This window comes from Bos indicus, chromosome 5 (assembly GCF_029378745.1).
Source record: "Bos indicus isolate NIAB-ARS_2022 breed Sahiwal x Tharparkar chromosome 5, NIAB-ARS_B.indTharparkar_mat_pri_1.0, whole genome shotgun sequence".
Lineage (NCBI taxonomy): Eukaryota > Metazoa > Chordata > Mammalia > Artiodactyla > Bovidae > Bos > Bos indicus.
In genome coordinates, this window is record NC_091764.1 from 100,156,247 (window position 1) to 100,177,600 (window position 21,354).

At 39.4% G+C, this 21,354-nt stretch overlaps 1 protein-coding gene across 6 annotated transcripts in view; it reads left to right on the forward strand.

The window, feature by feature from the left end:
* Nucleotides 1–20,152, forward strand: part of LOC139176036 (C-type lectin domain family 2 member H-like) — a 40,177-nt gene extending 20,025 nt beyond the window's left edge. For 4 of the 6 annotated variants that reach the window (XM_070790159.1, XM_070790160.1, XM_070790163.1 and 1 more), the window contains 4 exons: nucleotides 11,345–11,473; nucleotides 14,696–14,871; nucleotides 15,443–15,549; nucleotides 17,348–20,152. In XM_070790159.1, the coding sequence (XP_070646260.1) occupies nucleotides 11,345–11,473; nucleotides 14,696–14,871; nucleotides 15,443–15,549; nucleotides 17,348–17,468 (533 nt within the window). In that variant the 3' untranslated portion in view covers nucleotides 17,469–20,152. Of the gene's footprint in view, nucleotides 1–9,117; nucleotides 10,452–11,344; nucleotides 11,474–14,695; nucleotides 14,872–15,442; nucleotides 15,550–17,347 lie in introns of those variants that run through there. The other 2 variants (XM_070790162.1, XM_070790161.1) reach the window with 2 other exon arrangements.
* Nucleotides 20,153–21,354: the final 1,202 nt, after the last annotated feature.

The following is a 21,354-nucleotide window of genomic DNA, read 5'->3' on the forward strand; positions in this document are numbered from 1 at the left end:
CTGGATTTATTTTATTAGTCCTCATATTTTTCCCATGTTGTGGGCAATTTTCACTCTGGCAAGTTACATTATGATATTAAATAACAGATGGTTATATTCCAGAGGTGATGGCAAACAGATACCAACAATTTTGTAATACATACACTAATAAAAGTTGCCCATATCTACTGTGTAGCACAGGGTACTCTGCTCAATATTATGTAACGAACTAAATAGGAAAAGAATTTGAATAAGAATAGATTCATTTATATGTTAAAAAAATTAACCATGACACCTATTCTGTAGTCTGATTAAATGTAGTAGTGAGGTATTTAGAACCTGTTATTTGTTATTTGCTACAAAGACAGATTGTATTTAGACCCTGCTTTCAGGACATCATCATCTCATGGACAGACAAATGAATTTACTATCATTTGATGTGATCTGTGCTACAATGCATTTAATGAAACCTAGGGAGTTGGTGATGGCTGCTGCTTCTGAAGTTACTTTTGACTTGGGCCTTGAATGATGGTATCACATTTTCTGGAGGAATAGGAGTAAAAGTCACAATTTCTTTTTTTTTTTTAATTTTAAGTAAATACAAAACTGTTTTCTTTCCATTGGGCACAAAAGTGCCCTGCAAAGTTTCCTTTTGGAATTAAGGGTAAATGTGATTCAGTAATATCATTAAGTGTTTCAGCTGAAATCTACTAAGGCTCCTTTATGTGTCCAAATAATTTTCTTTGTCTTTCCCTCTGTCTGTTTCCCTCTTATGTCTCTTTCTCCCTCTCACGAGGTCTGGTATACTTCTGTATTTATATATAGTGTTATTTATATATATATCAGTTCAGTTCAGTTGCTCAGTTGTGTCTGACTATTTGGGACCCCATGAACTGCAACTCGCCAGGCCTCCCTGTCCGTCACCAACTCCCAGACTTTACCCAAACTCATGTCCATTGAGTTGGTGATGCCACCCAGCCATCTCATCCTCTGTCATCCCCTTCTCCTCCTGCCCTCAATCTTTTCCACCATAGGGTCTTTTCAAATAAGTCATGTCAGCTCTTCTCATCAGGTGCCCAAAGTATTGGAGTTTCAGCTTCAGCATTAGTCCTTCCAGTGTACCCCAGGACTGATCTCCTTGAGGATGGACTGGTTGGATCTCCTTGAAGTCCAAGGGATTCTCAAGAGTCTTCTCCAGCACCACAGTTCAAAAGCATCAATTCTTCTGTGCTCAGTGTTCCTTATAGTCCAGCTCTCACATGACTACTGGAAAAAGCATTAGCCATTTAAGATCCACTATGATCAAAGGACCAGAGTATGAAAATAAGAGAAAGAGATAATAACATAAGTATACTATATATATACACACACATATATATAGTATATATACTAATATATATACTGTAATAGTTTATATACTGTAATATATACTATATTATATAATGTATATAATAGTTTATGTATATTATAGTATATGCTATATATGGTATATATAGTATATATATGTCTGTATATAAACACATGTATGTATGTATGTACATACATCTATGTATACTATATATACATGCTATATGTATATATACTATGTACACTATAACATACTATATAGTATACTATATATAGTATACATAGCATACTATGTGTATATATACACACATACTATGTGTATATATACACACATATATACAGTATATACATATATGTATATGCACATATGAATACATGTACATGTATACATGTGCATATACACAAACATGTACATACGTGTACACATATACATACACATGTACACATGTACATACATACACACATGTACACCTATATACATACATACATATGTATACGTATACATTCACATATATGCATATGTATATGTGTATGCATATATGTACACACATACATATATAGTATATATGCTATATACTCTGGTCATGTTGCTGCTGCTAAGACGCTTCAGTCATGTCGGACTCTGTGTGACCCCATAGATGGCAGCCCACCAGGCTCCTACGTCCCTGGGATTCTATAGATTATATATACTATCAATGTTTACATACTATAATATACTACAATTTTTGTTATCTAGTCCTTTGATCATAGAGGATCTTAAATGGCTCAGCTTTATATCATCCTTTTTAGAGTACATTACAAAGTAGTTTATATACTACCAGACATTGTCAGTAGTGATATAAAAATATGAGCATCTTTTAAATATAACCATTTTAGTTAAACAGTTTTGATTTAATGAGAGCATCAGAGTATTAATGTAACATAGTGATTGATTATTAAAAGTATTTGTTGAAATATAGTACCTCTCTGGTTAATGTTATTGTCAATATCACTGCATTAAAAAAAAATTGTAACCTCCTGTCACTTTCCCCTGATGTCAGCTGAGAATTAATTTCTTACTGTTCTCTAAAGAGACATTTGTTTAATAAAGCCATGACTAATAATTCACAAAAAAAGGTAAACTGCAAAAACTAGGACTATTGGTGAAACTGTTTGGTGTCATTACAGGAGCTCCAAGAGCTCCGGTATCACAGTTTTTTATCTTTGAGCCTAGAAAGAATTCACTGAGAGGCAAAGTGATGAATAAATGAAAGTCGCTCAGTCGTGTCCGACTCTTTGCGACCCCGTGGACAGTAGCCTGCCAGGCTCTTCTGCCTATGGAATTCTCCAGACCAGAACGCTGGAGTAGGTAGCCCATCTCTTCTCCAGAAGATCTTCCCAACCCAGGGACTGAACCCAGATCTTCCATATTGCAGGCAGATTCTTTACCATCTTAGACACTAGGGAAGCCCTGGTGATAGATAAGAAGTGATTTATTAGAATGGAACAATTGTGAGGCTTTCGAGTGGGTGGGCAGTGTCCTCCTGCACTGCAGAACTTACTGGGCTACAGTCAAAGGAAAAGTAGGTGGCGGAGAAGACCTTCTTTGTCTTTCCTGAGTACATGTCATGCTTCCATCATCAGCTCCTCTCTGTTCTTCTGTGAGATAATTTCTAACACCATTTTTCAAACTAGAAATTTTAAGGTTATTGTGTTCAAAGTGTAATATAAAAGCCATATGAATTTAAAGGGAGACAGTAAGAGGACACACCACAGGAGAGTGTAAGGGAGGAAGATATTTTCCTCTGCTCTTCTGGTTTAAGAATTAAATTCACATGAGACAGATATCAAAAATCAAACAAAAGTTTGCAGACTAATGAAATATATGCACCTTAATGTTGAGAGTTACCTTTTATTCAATGAGAATTTTTAGGTCTTCAAGCCTGGAAGACAGTGTCTCATGTAACCCCATAAAAACTGCTCTGAGGAGAGCAGGGAGGAGTCAGGTTATGTAGAAGTTTGGAACAAGGGGCAGGTAATCTGAACATCCAGATTATTGTGATTTAAAGAAAACCAGATATCCCAAGCTAAGGAATGTAGTGATTTCTTTGTACTAGAAGATGCAAGAGTCTGGGCTCACTGAAATCATTCCCTTGATATGCACCTCAGCTGTCTGGGGCTGGTCTCCTGCACTTTTCCTTAGTGCTCATGGCAGGGAGGGCTGCAGCTTAATGACTGCAAGATAGCAAGTATCATTCTCCTTCCTAAGCACACTCAAGGCTCAGAATTTCACATTTGGAGGGTCAAAACTGCTGATGGCTGTGACATCCTTGTTTATTGATATGGCAAGAAATTCCACATCTCAAGTTGAATCATATGTATACATGAGACAGACCCAGGAAAACTGAGTAACTCACCAAAATGGCCAATAGCTTCACCTTAAATAGCATCTTCAGCTAAAGACAAAAGATGTTGGGGGTAGTGATTTGGGACTTCAGAGAGAAGGAAATGGAAATGGAAAAGCAAAAGTTTGATGAATAAATGTTTGCAGGGCTGTGCAGAGACAAAGATCTTTAGGGCCACGATGGACTCTGATCTCTAGGCCCTGCCCAGTCTCCCCCACCACACTCAGGCCCATATTCTTTGCAGATATTTCTGGTGATAGCTCTCTTCTAAACAGCCCCTCTATCTAAATTTATTAAGACAGATAGAGCGAAGATCAAACATTCTTCCTGGATTTTGGGTGCCTTGCTGATTTCCAGGTTGAAATAATCTACATGCTGAAGAGACATTTTTGGGGTGGCAAATTTTATTTCCATACAAAAAAACAGAACAGAAGTAAGTAAGCAAGGAAGAGAAATGAAACATGAAACAAGGGAGGGTGTTAGGAGAAAGATATGGAGAAATAAGAAAAAAAAGGGAGGACTTTTAGAATACTGTACTTAGTCACTCAGTCATGTCTGCCTCTTTTTGATCCCATGGACTGCAGCCTCCAGGCTCCTTTGTCCATGGGGATTCTCCAGACAAGAATACTATGACCTCCTCCAGGGGATCTTCCCAGCCCAGGGATCAAAACCAGGTCTCCTACATTGCAGGCAAATTCTTTACCAGCTGAGCTACCAGGGGAGCCACTTTTAGAATATTCAGTTCAGTTCAGTCGCTCAGTCGTGTCCGATTCTTTGCAACCCCATGAATTGCAGCACGTCAGGCCTCCCTGTCCATCACCAACTCCAAGGGTTCTCCCAGACTCACGTCCATAAAGTCAGTGATGCCATCCAGCCATCTCATCCTCTGTCATCCCCTTCTTCTCTTGCCCCAATGCCTCCCAGAATCAGAGTCTTTTCCAATGAGTCAACTCTTCGCATGAGGTGGCCAAAGTACTGGAGTTTCAGCTTTAGCATCATTCCTTCCAAAGAAATCCCAGGGCTGATCTCTTTCAGAATGGAGTGGTTGGATCTCCTTGCAGTCCAAGGGACTCTCAAGAGTCTTTTCCAACACCACAGTTCAAAAGCATCAATTCTTCAGTGCTAAGCCTTCTTCACAGTCCAACTCTTACATCCATACATGACCGCAGGAAAAACCATAGACTTGACTAGAGGAACCTTTGTTGGCAAAGTAATGTCTCTGCTTTTGAATATGCTATCTAGGTTGGTCATAACTTTCCTTCCAAGGAGTAAGTGTCTTTTAATTTCATGGCTGCAGTCACCATCTGCTATGATTTTGGAGCCCCAAAAAATAAAGTCTGACACTGTTTCCACTGTTTCCCCTGTTTCCCCATCTATTTGCCATGAATTGATGGGACCGGATGCCATGATCTTCGTTTTCTGAATGTTGAGCTTTAAGCCAACTTTTTCACTCTCCACTTTCACTTTCATCAAGAGGCTTTTTAGTTCCTCTTCACTTTCTGCCATTAGGGTGGTGTCATCTGCATATCTGAGGTTATTGATATTTCTCCTGGCAATCTTGATTCCAGCTTGTGTTTCTTCCAGTCCAGCGTTTCTCTTGATGTACTCTGCATATAAGTTAAATAAGCAGGGTGACAAGGGGCAAATAGGAGATTCGTTGGATAGAGTTAAGTGGAGATGCACATCTTACTCTTCTAACAATGAAAAAAATTGTGGAATTGTAAACTTAAAAAAGGATTCACAACCTAAAAGTTGAGAGTATTACCGAGCCCAAGTTCACTCTGCTCATCCCTGACAATAGGCTAATAAATCGGAGAGACAAGGTGTTGAGGCAAGGAATATGACTTTATTCAAAGAGCTGGCTGACCATGAAGATGGCTGACTAACATCTTGAAATAACCATCATGTTGGGGTCTGGATACCAGGTTATTTTATGGATCAGAGATGGGGGGAGATGAGGAATCAAAGTAAAAAGAAAATAATTGATTTTTGTCAGTATCTCTTAGAATAGCAGGCCTCACGCAGAGGGATGTGTTAGTTTCACTTCTTTACGTCAATCTTGGGTGGTGTGATATGAAATATTTGCTGTGATATCAATAAACAAAGATGAAACAGCTCTTTGCAGTTCTGGCCGCCAAATATGAATTTCTCAGTCAGGCTGGTAATCAACAGAGGAGGGGTGCAATTTCCCACACAAAGAACAAGAATGTCATAGTCCTTCACAGATGAGAGACAGCAGGCTCTCCCTGTGAGCCAAACAAAGGCACCCCAGCCCAAGAGGCAGGCAGAAGTGGGGCAGGCAGGGCTCCCTGAGGCAGGCCAGTGTGTATGCCTGTAATAACAAAAGCAGTGAAATGAGAGTTAAAGTCGAAGAAACAGATCCTGTATGGAGTCAAAATTAACCCTTCCTGGTTACAAGAGTTATGTTTTATTCAGTGGGAACTTTTAGAACTTAAGCCAGGGAGAGAGCATCTCAAATAACCCTGAGAGAACTGCTCCAAGGAGGCAAGAGAGGAGCCAGGTGGTATAGAAACGTTGCAACAAACAGCATGTAGCCTTTGAGTATCAAAAGATGTTTTTGTAAATTAAAGAAAACCAGATATCCCAGGTTAAGGAATTTAGCACTTTTCTATGTATGCTGCTGCTGCTAAGTTGCTTCATTCGTGTCTGACCTTGTGCGACCCCATAGACGGCATCCCACCAGGCTCCCCCGTCCCTGGGATTCTCCAGGCAAGAACACTGGAGTGTGTGGGGTTCAAGCCCCGGTGGATCCAGGAAATTCGAAGCGGGGACAGCGTCGGCGAGATCAGGAAACAACTGCTTAATTAAATGTTAATTAAGGATATAAGAGTAGTAGAATAAGAATAGCTCAGTGAGGAAATTCAGTGGAGAAAAGAGGCTGAAATAAGGATAGCTCAGTGAGGAAATTCAATGGAGAAAAGAGGCTGATTAATTCAGCCAGAAGGTGAGAGAAAGAACCACATGGGGAGACCAGTTTCGGTGAACAAGGCCCACACTTTATTTTCCAAAGTAGTTTTTATACCTTAAGTTATGCATAGAGGATAATGGGGGAAGGGGTAGAGTCATGCAGTAAGCCAGGCTTTCTTCCTGCAAACTTATCATATGCAAAAGTTTAGGTGATTTGCATCATCTTCTGGCCCGGAGGCCTGTTAACATTTTAAGACTCTTTCTTCAGAAAACTTATTTTTCTCTAAAGGTGATTATTCCAAAGTCAGGTGCCAGCCTCCAAAAAGCATTGGATAAAGTTGTATTCCTATAGGGCAAAGTTGAGGTGGGCTCAGTCAAGAAAAGAATTAACTCAAGGGTCCAAGGTTACAAACATTGAGGCTACTACTTACATTTCTATACACCCATTATATCAATCAATACACTGCCAAGGACACAGTAGATAAGGGATATGGAGACTTAGCAGCAAACATTGGCCCAATAAGTGAAAAACCCTTCACCAATACAATTTCTAATCAATCTTTTAACTACTCAAAGGAATCTGTGTTTAGACAGTTTAGAACATCTCTTGCCTCTCACAGTTGGGAGGCTCTGAACAATCACATGTGGCAGGAAAAACCTATTCAGGCAGGCTAGAGGATTTCCAAAGGAGTTTGTAGGTTGAAACACTGTCACACCCAGGAATTATTAACTGGAGCTGTAAGCTAACTCTTTTTTCAGAGAGAGGTAGTGGGGGACAGCCCCCCGTAAAGTCAGAGGTGTAGGTGAAAGCACGAAGCAGAAAGTAGGCAGACTCTGGTTTTGGGGGTAGATGCTCGAGAATTTCCAGGGAGACTCCTGAGGCTTGATCCTGCCTTTGCGTATGCCAAGCCTCCTTCCTCATGACCTTTGCCACAGGCGGAGCTCGCTCCCAGCAGGTGTGGGTTGCCATTTCCTTCTCCAATGCCTGAAAGTGAAAAGTGAAAGTGAAGTTGCGCAGTCGGGTCCAATGCAAAAGTCTGGTGTCACTGAAATCATTCCTTTGATATGCACCTCAATTTCTGGGGCCAGTATCCAGTGTTTTCATATCCTGAGTTCCTTCAGGGCTCAGCATAGAGAGTGGCTGCAGTCTGAGGGCTACTAGAAGGAGGAATTTCTCCTCTTCCTAAGTTCCCTCAGGGCTCACCAGCTCACCATTCTATGATGACTGCGATTGCTAATTACTGTGGCATCCTTTGCTTACTGTTATGGCCGGAAATCTTCCATTTCTCAGAAGTCATAACATACGGAATTTCAAGACAATTTTGCTTTAATGCAGAACCAGAAAGAATGAAGACGGAAAGTTTCATATGGAGCCAAAATCCAAATGCCCTTGTATAGCATTTAAAGAAGTCATTCCTATATTTTTTCTCCCTGCCTAGCACTTAAACTGAGGCTCCTGAACATTCTAGGAAATATAGGTGCAATGAGTGAAATGTGGCAGTTAAAAGAAAGTTAGCAGGAACTTCTTAAAAGTATAATTAACATTCAGTAAAATTCACCTTTTGGTGTACATTTCTATGAGTTTTGACAAATACATATAATCATGTGGCCACAGCACAATAAGAGTACCCCCCACACCCCCTAACACACACACACATGCTCTCTGTATATATTTCTTTCCTCTCTCCTCATCATTTGGCAACCAATGATTTGTTTTCTATTGTGATACTCTTGCATTATAAGAATGCCTACAGAGTCAGGCTTTTCTCACCAGCATAATGCATTTGAAATTCATTTATATTGTACTGTATATCAATAGTGTAGACTTAATAAAGAGAGATATTATTCACAAGGACTTTCACAATAGGAAACACTCTGTGAAAAAGATTCTCATTTTTAAGTAAGGCAAAGAGGGGAACAGAACACTGTTTGGAAGGGAGAGCGAGGTGGAAGAGCAGGTGGCATTTCCAAAGTCACACTTCTCACTTGTGTTCTAGGGACATGAGGTGGTGATCACACATGAGTTGGGAAGCATCTCACTGCTTTCTTTAGTGCCCTTTTACATTTTCAGGCAATCCACAGTTTTCGGGGTCTTTGTGGAAGAGAAAGTCTCAGTAAAATTTACTGAGTCAAAGCAAAATAATAAATGAGCAATTGTCTAGTCAAGGCTATGGTTTTTCCTGTGGTCATATATGGATGTGAGAGTTGGACTGTGAAGAAGGCTGAGCACTGAAGAATTGATGCTTTTGAACTGTGGTGTTGGAGAAGACTCTTGAGAGTCCCTTGGACTGTAAGGAGATCCAACCACTCCATTCTGAAGGAGATCAGCCCTGGGGTTTCTTTGGAAGGAATGATGCTAAAGGTGAAACTCCAGTACTTTGGCCACCTCATGTGAAGAGTTGACTCATTGGAAAAGACTCTGACGCTGGGAGGGACTGGGGGCAGGAGGAGAAGGGGACGACCGAGGATGAGATGGCTGGATGGCATCACTTACTCGATGGATGTGAGTCTGAGTGAACTCCGGGAGTTGGTGATGGACAGGGAGGCCTGGCGTGCTGCAAGTCATGGGGTCTCAAAGAGTTGGACACGACTGAGCGACTGATCTGATCTGATCTGATCTGAAGCATGGAGTCAAGCTTTTCTTTTTTCTTACTACAAAGTGGTCTTTATTTACCTTTTTCCCAGCTGAAGGATATTGAATTGTTGCCCGTTTTGGTAGCAATAAGTAAAGTTATTATAAATGTTCAAGTATAGGTTTTTGTGTAAATGGAAATTTCCATTCCTCTTGCATAGATACCTAGGGATGGCATTGCTAGGGCATGTGGCGATGTTATGTTTGCCACACCTCACTGCCAAGCTGTTTTCCAAAGTGGCTGTACTGTTGCATTTTCAACAGTTTATGAGAATTCCATTTGTATCATTTCTTCACCATCATTCAGTTTTGTTATTTTTTTTGCCATTCTGATACACATCTTGTGGCAGCCCACTGGATTTTATGTTTCCCTAGTGACTAGTTGGAGCTTTCCAGGTGGCTCAGTGGTATAAAGAATTCCCCTGCCAAGCAGGAGACATAGGTTTGATCCCTGGGTTGGGAAGGTGCCCTGGAGAAGGAAATGGCAAACCATTCCAGAATTCTTGCTTGGGAAATCCCGTGGACATAGGCACCAAATCCTACAGACAGAAGAGCCTGGCAGGCTACAGTCCATGGGGTCGCAAAACAGTCAGACAAGGTTTAGAAACTAAACATAGCAATGACTGGTTATGTTGGTTTCTTGATTCATGGGAGCCAGCAGGAGTGATAGCTGCCTATGGCCACGCAAGTCCACAGTCCCTAGGGTGAAAGGTGGCCTGGGTTACCAGGACCCTGCCAGGAGCCTAATCTCGCAGTAGTCACTTGGCTCACTGGAGCTGGCAGACAGTGGGGAGAGGGGACCTTGGTTAGTGAGTCTGCAGGGTGTCACCCAGGGCTGAAGGAGTCAGACTGATGTGATGCTAGAGCAGGTAGACCTGGAATCTGTAGTGAAGTCAAGCACCGTTTTACTCTCCTTGTGCTGGACTGCCGAGTCTTGAGGGAAGGGTTTGGGGGGCCTGGTCCCCAGGAGTTCACCAGGAACCAACTGTTACAGGAGCCCCACCTGGAGCTGCTGGAATTGGCAGGTGCAGCGGGGAGACAGGAGCTTGGCTCCTAGAAGCTCACAGGAAACCCAGGGTGGAAGCTGTCTGAGACTGCATTATGTGCCAGAATTGCTGGAGTGCAAGGAGCTGGGATGAGACAGGGAGTGGGTGTGCCTGGAATCCTTGTCTCTTGGGAAGGTATTTTCATGTGCAGATAATTTTCAAATTACTATTTCTAGTGGGAGGTGAGTGGATACCATGTCTAGAAACACTTTCACTTCTTCCTAATCTCTATATTTCTTTCATTTACTTTTCTTGCCTTATTGGCACTGATAGAACCTCTAGGAAAATGTTAAATTGGATTGGTGAGAACAGGCATCCTTGCCTTGTTCCTGACCTTTAGAGGAAGGCATTCACTTTTTCACCATTAAGTATCATGTTAGCTGTACTATTTCTATGAAAAGTGAAAGTTCATAATTTGCTGTGCTTTGTTATTTGGGATGACTCACTTTTCTCCGAAATTTATGTCTATGCATGCATGCATGCATGCTAAGTTGCTTCAGTCATGTTCAACTCTGGGCGACCTTACGGACAGCAGCCCACCAGACTCCTCTGTCCACGGGATTCTCTAGGCAAGAGTACTAGAGTGGGTTGCCATTTCCTTCTCCTTTTATGTCTATATCGATGGTCATATCCTTTCTCTTCTCTTGTTCTGTTAATGTGATGAATTACATTGATTAGTTTTCTAATGCTCCTCTTAGAACTTCTAACCAAATTTGTTATTTGTGGAGGTAAATCTGGATTGTGTGCATGTTTCATTTTCATTCTGATTTCTAGTTTGTCTGTCTCTTACTCTCTTATTAGCTCTTCTTACAATAACTGGAAGACTCTCCAGGGGAAAAATACTGTTTCTCTTATTTCTGGGTCACTTTTGGGCCATGGCCATCTCTCCTGGACATGGACCTTTTGTGAGAGATTTTGGCAATAGGGGAGGTGAGGTACAGTGGATTTTACATGTTGATTCTGTGATAAATTTAAGTTTTTCTTTTACTGCTTCCTTGAAGTTGAGATTATGACATTTCTATTTACAGATAAAGATCTCCGACAGATATCCCTAGCAATGATATCTCCTGTTACACCTACCAAGCTTTGCTACTGTGTCCTGATTATTTTTATACTTGTAGCTCTAAATGTGGTGACACTTTCCGTTCTTCTGGCAGGTGAGTTACCTGTTCTTCAAACCGTACCATATTCTTTGCACATTCACATTGTCAATAAATATTTATTGAGTTCCATTATGTGCCAGGGTGTGTGATATGTTTGAGGTATATCAGTGAAGAAAACATAAAAAATTCCCAGGGAACTCCTATTCTATTAATAGCAGGAAGATGCAGATATTCTAATATAAGGTAACAGATTGACATGAATATAAGTGTCCAGGGTAAGCCTCCTTGACAAGATGACTTTTCAGCACACTTGAAGGAGATGAAGGAGCCATGTGGCTATGTGGAGAAAGCATTCCATATGATGGAACAAGTAGAATGAAAGGAAAAATCTCCTGGTAGGTTTGGGGAACAGCATGGAGGCTTCTACAGCTAAAGCAAGGCGGGAATGAGGAAGAGTAATGGGCTGGGGGTCAGGGAGGTCACAGCCTAATGAGGCAGGTAAAGACTTGAGCTTTTAATCTGAGTGCAGTAGGGGGTATCAAGAAAAGGGAAATTGTAGGAGAGGAATGCCATGATCTAAATTTCATTAGAATAAAACCATTTGACTGTTGGAAGAAAAGTTAGACTTTGGGAACACCTACTAGAGTAACCTTATAGAAATCCACACCAGAGGGGACCGTGGCTTGGCCCTGGTGATAACAGTGGAGGTGGGACCTGGTGGCACAATCTATCTCGAAAGTTGAACCAACAGTATTTCCTATCAGATTGGATAAGGGAGGGAAAAGTGAGGTTATGAAGGAAAAACACTTATTCTTCCCATAGCCTATACTCTGATATCTTGCTGGTTTCAGAGCATCTAACAAGGGCCCAAATATTTTTATACATATTCAACAGAAATACATATAAAATAGCATTTCCAGAGACACTGGAAATACCTCATCGTATTGTGGTACTAAAATCAATAGTTGAACTATGCCATGTTTTGTCTACTAGAAGGTTTATACCCCTAAGAGATGTAGCATAGTAAAATCTAGGAAAGGTAAGGAGTTTGCCTTTCTTTTGTCAAGAGTAAGAAGGACTGATATTAAGGAAGATGTGGGAAAAAGGAAATCTGTATGATGCTAAGAAAGCGTACTACAGGAATTAAATGCCACAGAAATTGATTTCCTTAAAACCACTACTCTCCATGGACCCCTGAGAAGAGAGATGCACAGATTCTCTGCTTGAAGATCAGTGGACTGATGGCTTTTGTGCCTGAGATTAGACTGTTAGTGATGACTCTGGGAGGCAGCAATCAAATATACAATATGTACTTTAAGACAGACCTCAGGGAAAAAGTCACCGTATAAAAAATATATATTCATATGTTAGTTTTCACAGAACATTATTTCCAAGGCAAATTCTCAATCTAATAAAATCATTTAGAAAAACAACTACCACTAGCTTTTGTGCCTGAGATAAGTCTGTTAGTGATGACTCTGGGGGGCAACAATCAAATGTAAAATATGTACTTCAAGACTGACCTCGGGGGAAAAAGTCACCATATAATATATATATATATATATATATATATATATATGTATATTCATATGTTAGTTTTCACAGAACATTCTTTCCAAGGCAAATTCTCAATCTAATAAGATCATTTATTAGATTACTACACTAAGCTAGTGGTTCCTACACTCAGCAAGTGACCACAGATCTCAATATTGCATTTTCCAAGAAACCAAAAACAGAAAAGAGATCTCGGGAAAGTCTGCTCTTTTGGCAAGCAGCAAAGTACAATCACTTTTCCACACACTAAGTAGCAGTCGGTGTTTTATAAATGGTTAAAGCTGGTAGCATTTCATGAGGCATTGGAAATATTAGTTGGAAGTTCATTCAGTTCAGTTCAGTCACTTAATCGTGTTCTACTCTTTGCGACCCCATGAATCGCAGCACGCCAGGCCTCCCTGTCCATCACCAACTCCTGGAGTTCACTCAGACTCATGTCCATTGAGTCAGTGATGCCATCCAGCCATCTCATCCTCTGTCGTCCCCTTCGCTTCCTGCCCCCAATGCCTCCCAGCATCAGAGTCTTTTCCAATGAGTCAACTCTTCGCATGAGGTGGCCAAAGTACTGGAGTTTCAGCTTCAGCATCAATCCTTCCAAAGAACACCCAGGACTGATCCCCTTTAGGATGGACTGGTTGGATCTCCTTGCAGTCCAAGGGACTCTCAAGAGTCTTCTCCAAACCACAGTTCAAAAGCATCAATTCTTTGGCTCTCAGCTTTCTTCACAGTCCAACTCTCACATCCATACATGACCACTGGAAAAACCATAGCCTTGACTAGACGGACCTTTGTTGGCAAAGTAATGTTCATTACAGCTCAGCAATTCTGCATATAACCCAGAGTTGGGTGGCCTCCATAGAGAGTGTTTAGTACATAGACAAGCACCTGAGAATATGACTCTGGAAGCAAAATAATATGAAATTGTGTAATGGATGGTGCCAAAATACATATAAAGTAAAACTGTGCATTCTGATACACAAACACATTGGGCATGGAAGACATTTCTAACAATCTGTCTGCCTATAGAAAGTAGGTCCTGTTCAGATTTTAAGAAAAACAAAATGCTGTTTGCACAGCCATAAAGGTACAAGAGTCTAGTTTATATTTGGCCATGTTTTTCTTCAAACTCCTCATTTTGGAATTTAGTTTTGTTGTACTTACATATATGAATACATGTGTGTATATGTGTACAAACATACATATGTTATATTAAAAAAAAAAAAAAAGACCAATCTCAAAATGATAAGTGGAGTAATAGGTAAAAGGGATGAGAAATTTGTTATGCTTGACTGCATCTGTCCAACTTTTACTGAGAAGCAGAGAGCTGGTTCCACAGATCTATATGTAATGAATGGTGCCAACGTACATATAAAGAAAAACTATTCTTTGGGAAAAACAAAGGAGTTTAGACTTGGAAGACATTTCTAAGAATCTGTCTACCTATAGAAAGTAGCCTGTGTTCAGATTTTGAGGGAAAAAAAAAAATGCTATTAGCCAAGACCATAAAAGTACAAGAGTCTAGTTGTTCTTTGGCATACTTTTCTTCAAACCCCTCATTTTGGAATTTAGTTATACCATACCTACATATACATGTACACACATGTATCTATGTATATATACATATGTAAAAATAGACTGACCTCAGGATGGTAAGTGGAAAAATAGATAAAATGGATGGGAAAATTTATTTGTTTTGCTTCACTGTGTCTGTCCAACTTTTAGTGAGAAGCAGAGAGACAGACTTGCAAGTTCTGTATGTCAACTGCCCAAAAGGATGGATTGGATTTGGGAGTAAGTGTTTTTATTTTTCTGAAGACTCAAAGAATTGGACATTCAGTCAGACATCCTGTATTTTCATGGGAGCTGTTCTTGCTCAGTTTGAAACGGAGGAGGAGCTGGTAAGGAATATTTTTGGATCATGTTCTTTGTTAAATACTTAGCCCCTGAGAAGGATATAGGCCGCACAGGGTGACAGCTGAAAGAAGAGGAAGGATCCCATTCCATGCAGACCTGGGGGCTTAGAGTGCATATTAGTGCCTGATATTTCTTGGGTATGTTCTCTGCCTGGAACTCTGTGAGACGATTTGGACACATTCTGTCATGTAATCCTCATAGTTAATCTTCAAATTAGATATATTGTTTCCATTGTAAAAAGAAGTATGGTAATCCTGTAATTTATCATCCAAGTTGGGACATTTTGGGGAGTGAAAGTGACAATATTATGTTGGAACCACAGGCATAACCTGGGACTTTCCCAGTCAAATTGAGATGTGTGATCACTTTAATGTACTTTAGGATCAGAGACATTTGCGATACTTAAGCTGAGAACTGGGGACTAGTCTTCTCCCTTCAATGTCTAAGCTTCTCAATCTTACCAGGCTGTCATCCAAAGAGAGAAGGCTGGGGGGAAGAGGTCTCAAGAGTAAAATGAAGGAGACATATGTTTTTGCTTTTGGTGTTTTATAATAGAACTTTCTCAAAAGATACAAAGGCCCTTCTGACCATTGGATTGGCCTTAGCAGAGAATCATCACATCATGCTTGGAAGTGGACAGACAACTCTAAATATAATGCCTCGTAAGTTTTTAGACTGCCTTCTATTCTGTGTGGTTATGGGTGTGAGTTGTATTTATGGGAAGATAAATTTAATATCACGGAAAGTTTGCTGCACTATGAGGTATAAAATAGAAATCCTTTGTATGCTCTTCTGTTTATTATCTGTGCTTTTGGGAAAAATTTACGTATCATGTTTTTAATTGAAATCTTAAGCATGATGATGACATGGGACATAGTTCTTCCACTTTTTTTTTTAATTTTATTTTTAAACTTTACATAATTGTATTAGTTTTACCAAATATCAAAATGAATCCGCCACAGGTATACATGTGTTCCCCATCCTGAACCGTCCTCCCTCCTCCCTCCCCATACCATCCCTCTGGGTTGTCCCAGTGCACTAGCCCCAAGCATCCAGTATCGTGTATCGAACCTGGACTGGCAACTCGTTTCTTACATGATATTTTACATGTTTCAATGTCATTCTCCCAAATCTTCCCACCCTCTCCCTCTCCCACAGAGTCCATTACTCAGCCATTAAAAAGAATACATTTGAATCAGTTCTTCCACTTTTACCCACTGACTTAAACTGTGCTGAAATCCATATTTAGAATGTAGAGAGAGCAGCTGAGGTACTCTGGAATCCTATACTGTCTTATAAAGCCACTGAAGAGTTGGTATCCACAGACCCTCAGTCCACTCTGCCCACTGCCCTGTCCATTCCTGAAAGGAAGGTCATCAGAGAGCCAGTAAGAATCCCTCCTGTGATAATTTATCCCTGGAAGGAACTTAGTAACACATCTTGGGTTGTGAACACTTCAGTGGGAATGTGTTAAATGTAACCATTACTTTGGAGCATATAGAATATAAGAGGCAATCACTTCCCTCAATCAAAGCTAAGCCCATTTAAGAATTTACTAGTAAGCACCTATGTTTATTTTCACACATGTATGAAACAGGTCAGGAGAACACTGAAAATCATGTTCCCTGAAAGCTAATTAAAATAATCAGTAAACGATCAAAAATAAGAATAGAAAAGAGTTTTATTTGAGCCAAGTTGAGGACTAGCCCAGAAGCCCACTTCCCAGATTTACTCTGAGAAACTGCTTCAGAGAAACAGGGTTTCTGGCTCTGTTTTATATCTTGTCAGAAAAGAGAATATTAAACAAGTCAGAGTTACATTCCTTCAAGGTTTTGCTTAAAAAAAAAAAAAAAAAGAATAGACCAGCAAGTACATGGTGGGTCAATACGGCATTGGCACCTGGGAAGGGAGTCTTATCATCGAAGCAGGACCAGCGTTGGTGTCTCAAGAAGAGGGACATTTAAACTTTATTTTTACTTTGGACATTCTTTACTTCTGGTCAGTGTGCCCTTTTGTGTAATAATTAAAGTAGATGTACAGCGGATGTTTATTATGGCACAGACAGACTATTTTATAGCATAAAATTCAAGTTAAGTCATGTATAAGCCAGAATGACTTACCGATATTTCAGTATGTGACAGTTTTTTTTATCACCACCCATGGCAGCAGTTCACTTGGCTACAACAGCGAGCCCTAGTTAAATACCTAGTCAACAGCATAACTGAATTTGGAATGGATGATAATAATCTTCCAATTTTCCAGCAGCGACTTTCAGAATATAAAAGGAACTGAATACAGAAATGGTGTATATTTACTCAGAAGCCTTATGAACATCAGATTTTCATTTTTGTCTTGTCCACATTAAAAATACCTGGAGTGGGGGTGCTAAAGATTGTAGAGGAGAAATAAATGTAGATGTCCAGCCTATGTTTTTTTTAACATTTTCATGTTTGGTTTTAGGTTCATCATCACAGGAGATGGGGAATGTGCCTACCTGCATGACCTTGGAATTAGCAGTGCCAGAAGCTATATAGATAAAGAATGGATTTGCAGCAAACAAATAACATCTCCACGTGCTTAAATTCTTCAAGGCATTTTTAGGGAGCTGGCTCAGAAGTTATCGGGAAGATCCCCTGGAGAAGGAAATGGCAACCCACTCCAATATTCTTGCCTAGAGAATCCCATGGAGGAAGGAGCCTGGTAGGCTATAGTCCATGGGGTCACAGAGTCAGACTCGACTGAGCTACTTCACTTTCACTTTCACTTTCATCCCTAAAAGATGCATTAAAAACTGTTTATATATAAACATTTATAATAAAATTTTATTATTTTTATTATAAATGTTTATATATATATTATAAACAGTTGCTCTATTGCTTGCTCTGCCAGAAATATCAGCAATATATATTTATAGTGTTTGTTAACCACACAGAAGCAAGCTATACTTGAATGAGATATGGATTTGGAAGAGTGAGATTCTAAGTTAAGTAGGTGTTAAATAATATGAGTTGATATTTATGTTTTGAACCCATGAATATGAAAGAATTCCCTTTTTTCCATCAAACAGCAACTATTAGCACATGTGGGACTATAAAAATGACTATGATAGCTGAAACCATGCACAATTATTTTAATAACAAATGAGAAATGTTACCATTGGTTAACACATTCAAAATTCGCTTACTGTCAGTTCCAAATGTACATGGTCACTTTTTTGGATTTCCCTGGTGGCACAGTGGATAAAAATCTGCCTGCCAATGCAGCAGACACGGGCTCCAAATCTGTTCCAGGAAGATTCTATGCACCACAGAGCAGCTAGGCTCTTGTGTCACAGCTACTGAGCCCGCTCTCCAGAGCCCGTGAGCCACAACTATGAGCCCGAGTGCTGCAGCTACTGAAGCCTCACGCCTAGAGCCTGTGCTCCACTGCAGGAGACGGCACCACAGTGAGAAAGCCACACACTGCAGTGACGGCCCAGTTCCGCCAAAAACTAATAATTAATTAATTAAATTAAGAAAACAAATCTATAGAGAAATTTTTAACACTACTAAGACTAGGGACTTCCCTGGTGGCCCAGTGGCTGAGACTCTGCTGCCAGTGCAAGGGGACTGCTGGATCCCTGGTCAGGGAACTAGAACTTGCATTCTGCAAGCAAGAGGTCCCACTTGCAGCAACTAAAGATTCCACATGCTGTGCAACAAAGTGAATCCGATGTACCTCATGTGGAATCTTTAGCTGTGGCATGTGGGATTTTGCTCCAGTAATAATAAATTCTCCATTTACCACAATAAGTAGGAAACGAAAGAAATCATGAAATTGGAAGAAAAACAAACAAACTAGATTTTATATGCTGAAATGAATCAAAGATCCCACATGCTGCAACTAAGATCTGGGGCAGCCAAAAATTTTTAAAATTACTAAGACTAATCTTTATTTTAGATTCTGTATTTTAAGGCATTATAAATACTGTAAAGGTGCCTTTTACACTTTAATTCTCAGTGTTTCTGTTTTAAATTGCAGTGTGCTAAGTAAACATTATACCTATAAACAAATACCAATATGTTTTTTACACTTTAATGGATTTTAAAAATCCTGCTTTCACCCCATTTAAATCACAAATACTGAATTACCACCACTCATTACCCGTGTGATACCCAATCTCACAAATGTTTATGTATGACTGAGTTTTAGAAACAGAATGTTTTAGATTTTTAGAGTATTAGCTGCACTGTACCGATGAGTCCAAAAATGGACTAAATAGCAATTTATAATGCATCTTCTGTATTGGGTTGTCCAGTGAATAAGATCTTATAGAATAGAAAATCCAAATGACATTTGTGGCCAACCCAGTGCTTCCATTTCTCCCATCTTAGTGGTGTGCTTCTTGTTTTCTTCTTCTTTTTTTTTTTTTAATTTTGATCTACAACTATATTCCAATGAAAATTGTGTTAATTTCAGGTGTACAGCAGAGTGAATCAGCTCTACATGTACATGTAGCACTCTTTTTAGATTCTTTCCCCATAGGAATTAACACAGTATAGAGTTTCCCTGGGCAATGCATTATTCCTTACCAATTATCTATTTTATAGAGAGTGGCATATATATGTCAGTTTCAGTCTCCCAATTTATCCCTCTACTCCTCTTTACACCCCTTTACCACCTGGTAACCATAAGTTTGATTTCTACATCTATGACTCTATTTCAGTTTTGTAGATATGTTCATTTGTACCCTTTTTTTAGATTCCATGTATAAGCAATATCATATGTTTGTCATCAATTTCTCCTTGTAATTTTATATAATTTTGAAGATATTTAGTTTTGTATCTATTTATATATATTATATATATATATATAATATATAATATATATAATTATATATAATATATATATTGTATAATCATAATATATTATATATAATATATATAATATAATCATAATATATATTATGATTATAAAATCATAAAATTATATATGATTTTATATACTGGAAATTATGTATTTGATGATTTTTGTCTTACAGTCCCTTTTACCTCAGGTTTTGTAATATTCATGGACTATGTCTAGTTCACTACGTGTCCTCAGAGACTATTACAACGTTCCAAATACAGAATGTTCTAAACATACCTGTGAATATATAATATCTTCCTGACTATGAGGTGCTGCCCTGTTTGCTTGGTTTATGGTTGCTAATTTTCTCATAAAGAAAGCTAAATTTTTACAGAAATCTGGACAGTAAAATCAATCAGTAAAATTTATATTGCTAAACTTGGTGTGATTAGCTTGCAAATGATGTTTGAGTCAAACTGTGACCCTAACTGACTTGGTATTCTGTTACAAGCTAGTTTCATTAACATAGATTAGGAGAACAATGTATGAGTAAAACATACTGGTTTGTCAAGTCTCTTCTGAGTCTCAGGCAGAACCCGCTTGAAGATAGAGTCTAGGGTAAATACATACTACATAAACAGAGCTTAGGACAAACATTTCCATAAGAAAAATGCTTTGGTTAACTCAAGGTTTGAGAAAAGTTAAATGCAGGTGAATGACAGAACTATCTCTGTTTATTTCCAAGGCAAACCATTCAGTATCACAGTAATTCAAGCCTATGCCCCAACCAGTAACACTGAAGAAGCTGAAGTTGAAGGGTTCTGTGAAGACCTACAAGACCTTTTAGAACTAACACCCAAAAAAGATGTCCTTTTCATATAGGGGACTGGAATGCAAAAGTAGGAAGTCAAGAAACACCTGGGATAATAGGCAAATTTGGCCTTGGAATACAGAATGAAGTAGGGCAAAGGCTAGTAGAGTTTTGCCAAGAGAAAGCACTGGTCATAGCAAACACCCTCTTCCAACAACACAAGAGAAGAATCTACACATGGACATCACCAGATGGACAACACCAAAATCACATTGATTATATTCTTTGCAGCCAAAGATGGAGAAGTTCTATACAGTCAGCAAAAACAAGACAAGGGGCTGACTGTGGCTCAGATCATGAACTCCTTATTGCCAAATTCAGACTGAAATGTAAGAAAGTAGGGAAAACCACTAGACCATTCAGGATGACCTAAATCAAATCCCTTATGATTATGCAGTGGAAGTGAGAGATAGACTTAAGGGACTAGATCTGATAGAGAAACGAAAAGCAAAGGAGAAAAGGAAAGATATAAGCATCCGAAAGCAGAGTTCCAAAGAATAGCAAGAAGAGATAAGAAAGCCTTCCTCAGCGATCAATGCAAAGAAATAGAGAAAAATAACAGAATGGGAAAGACTAGAGATCTCTTTAAGAAAGTTAGAGATACCAAGGGAACATTTCATGCAAAGATGGGCTCGAAAAAGGACAGAAATGGTATGGACCTAACAGAAGCAGAAGCTAAAATAAATAGAGGGAACTGCTTTGGAAGTGACAGGTGTAATAGATTCAAACCCTGTAGTTAGCACCGACTACATAGAAAGGGGCCTGTAAA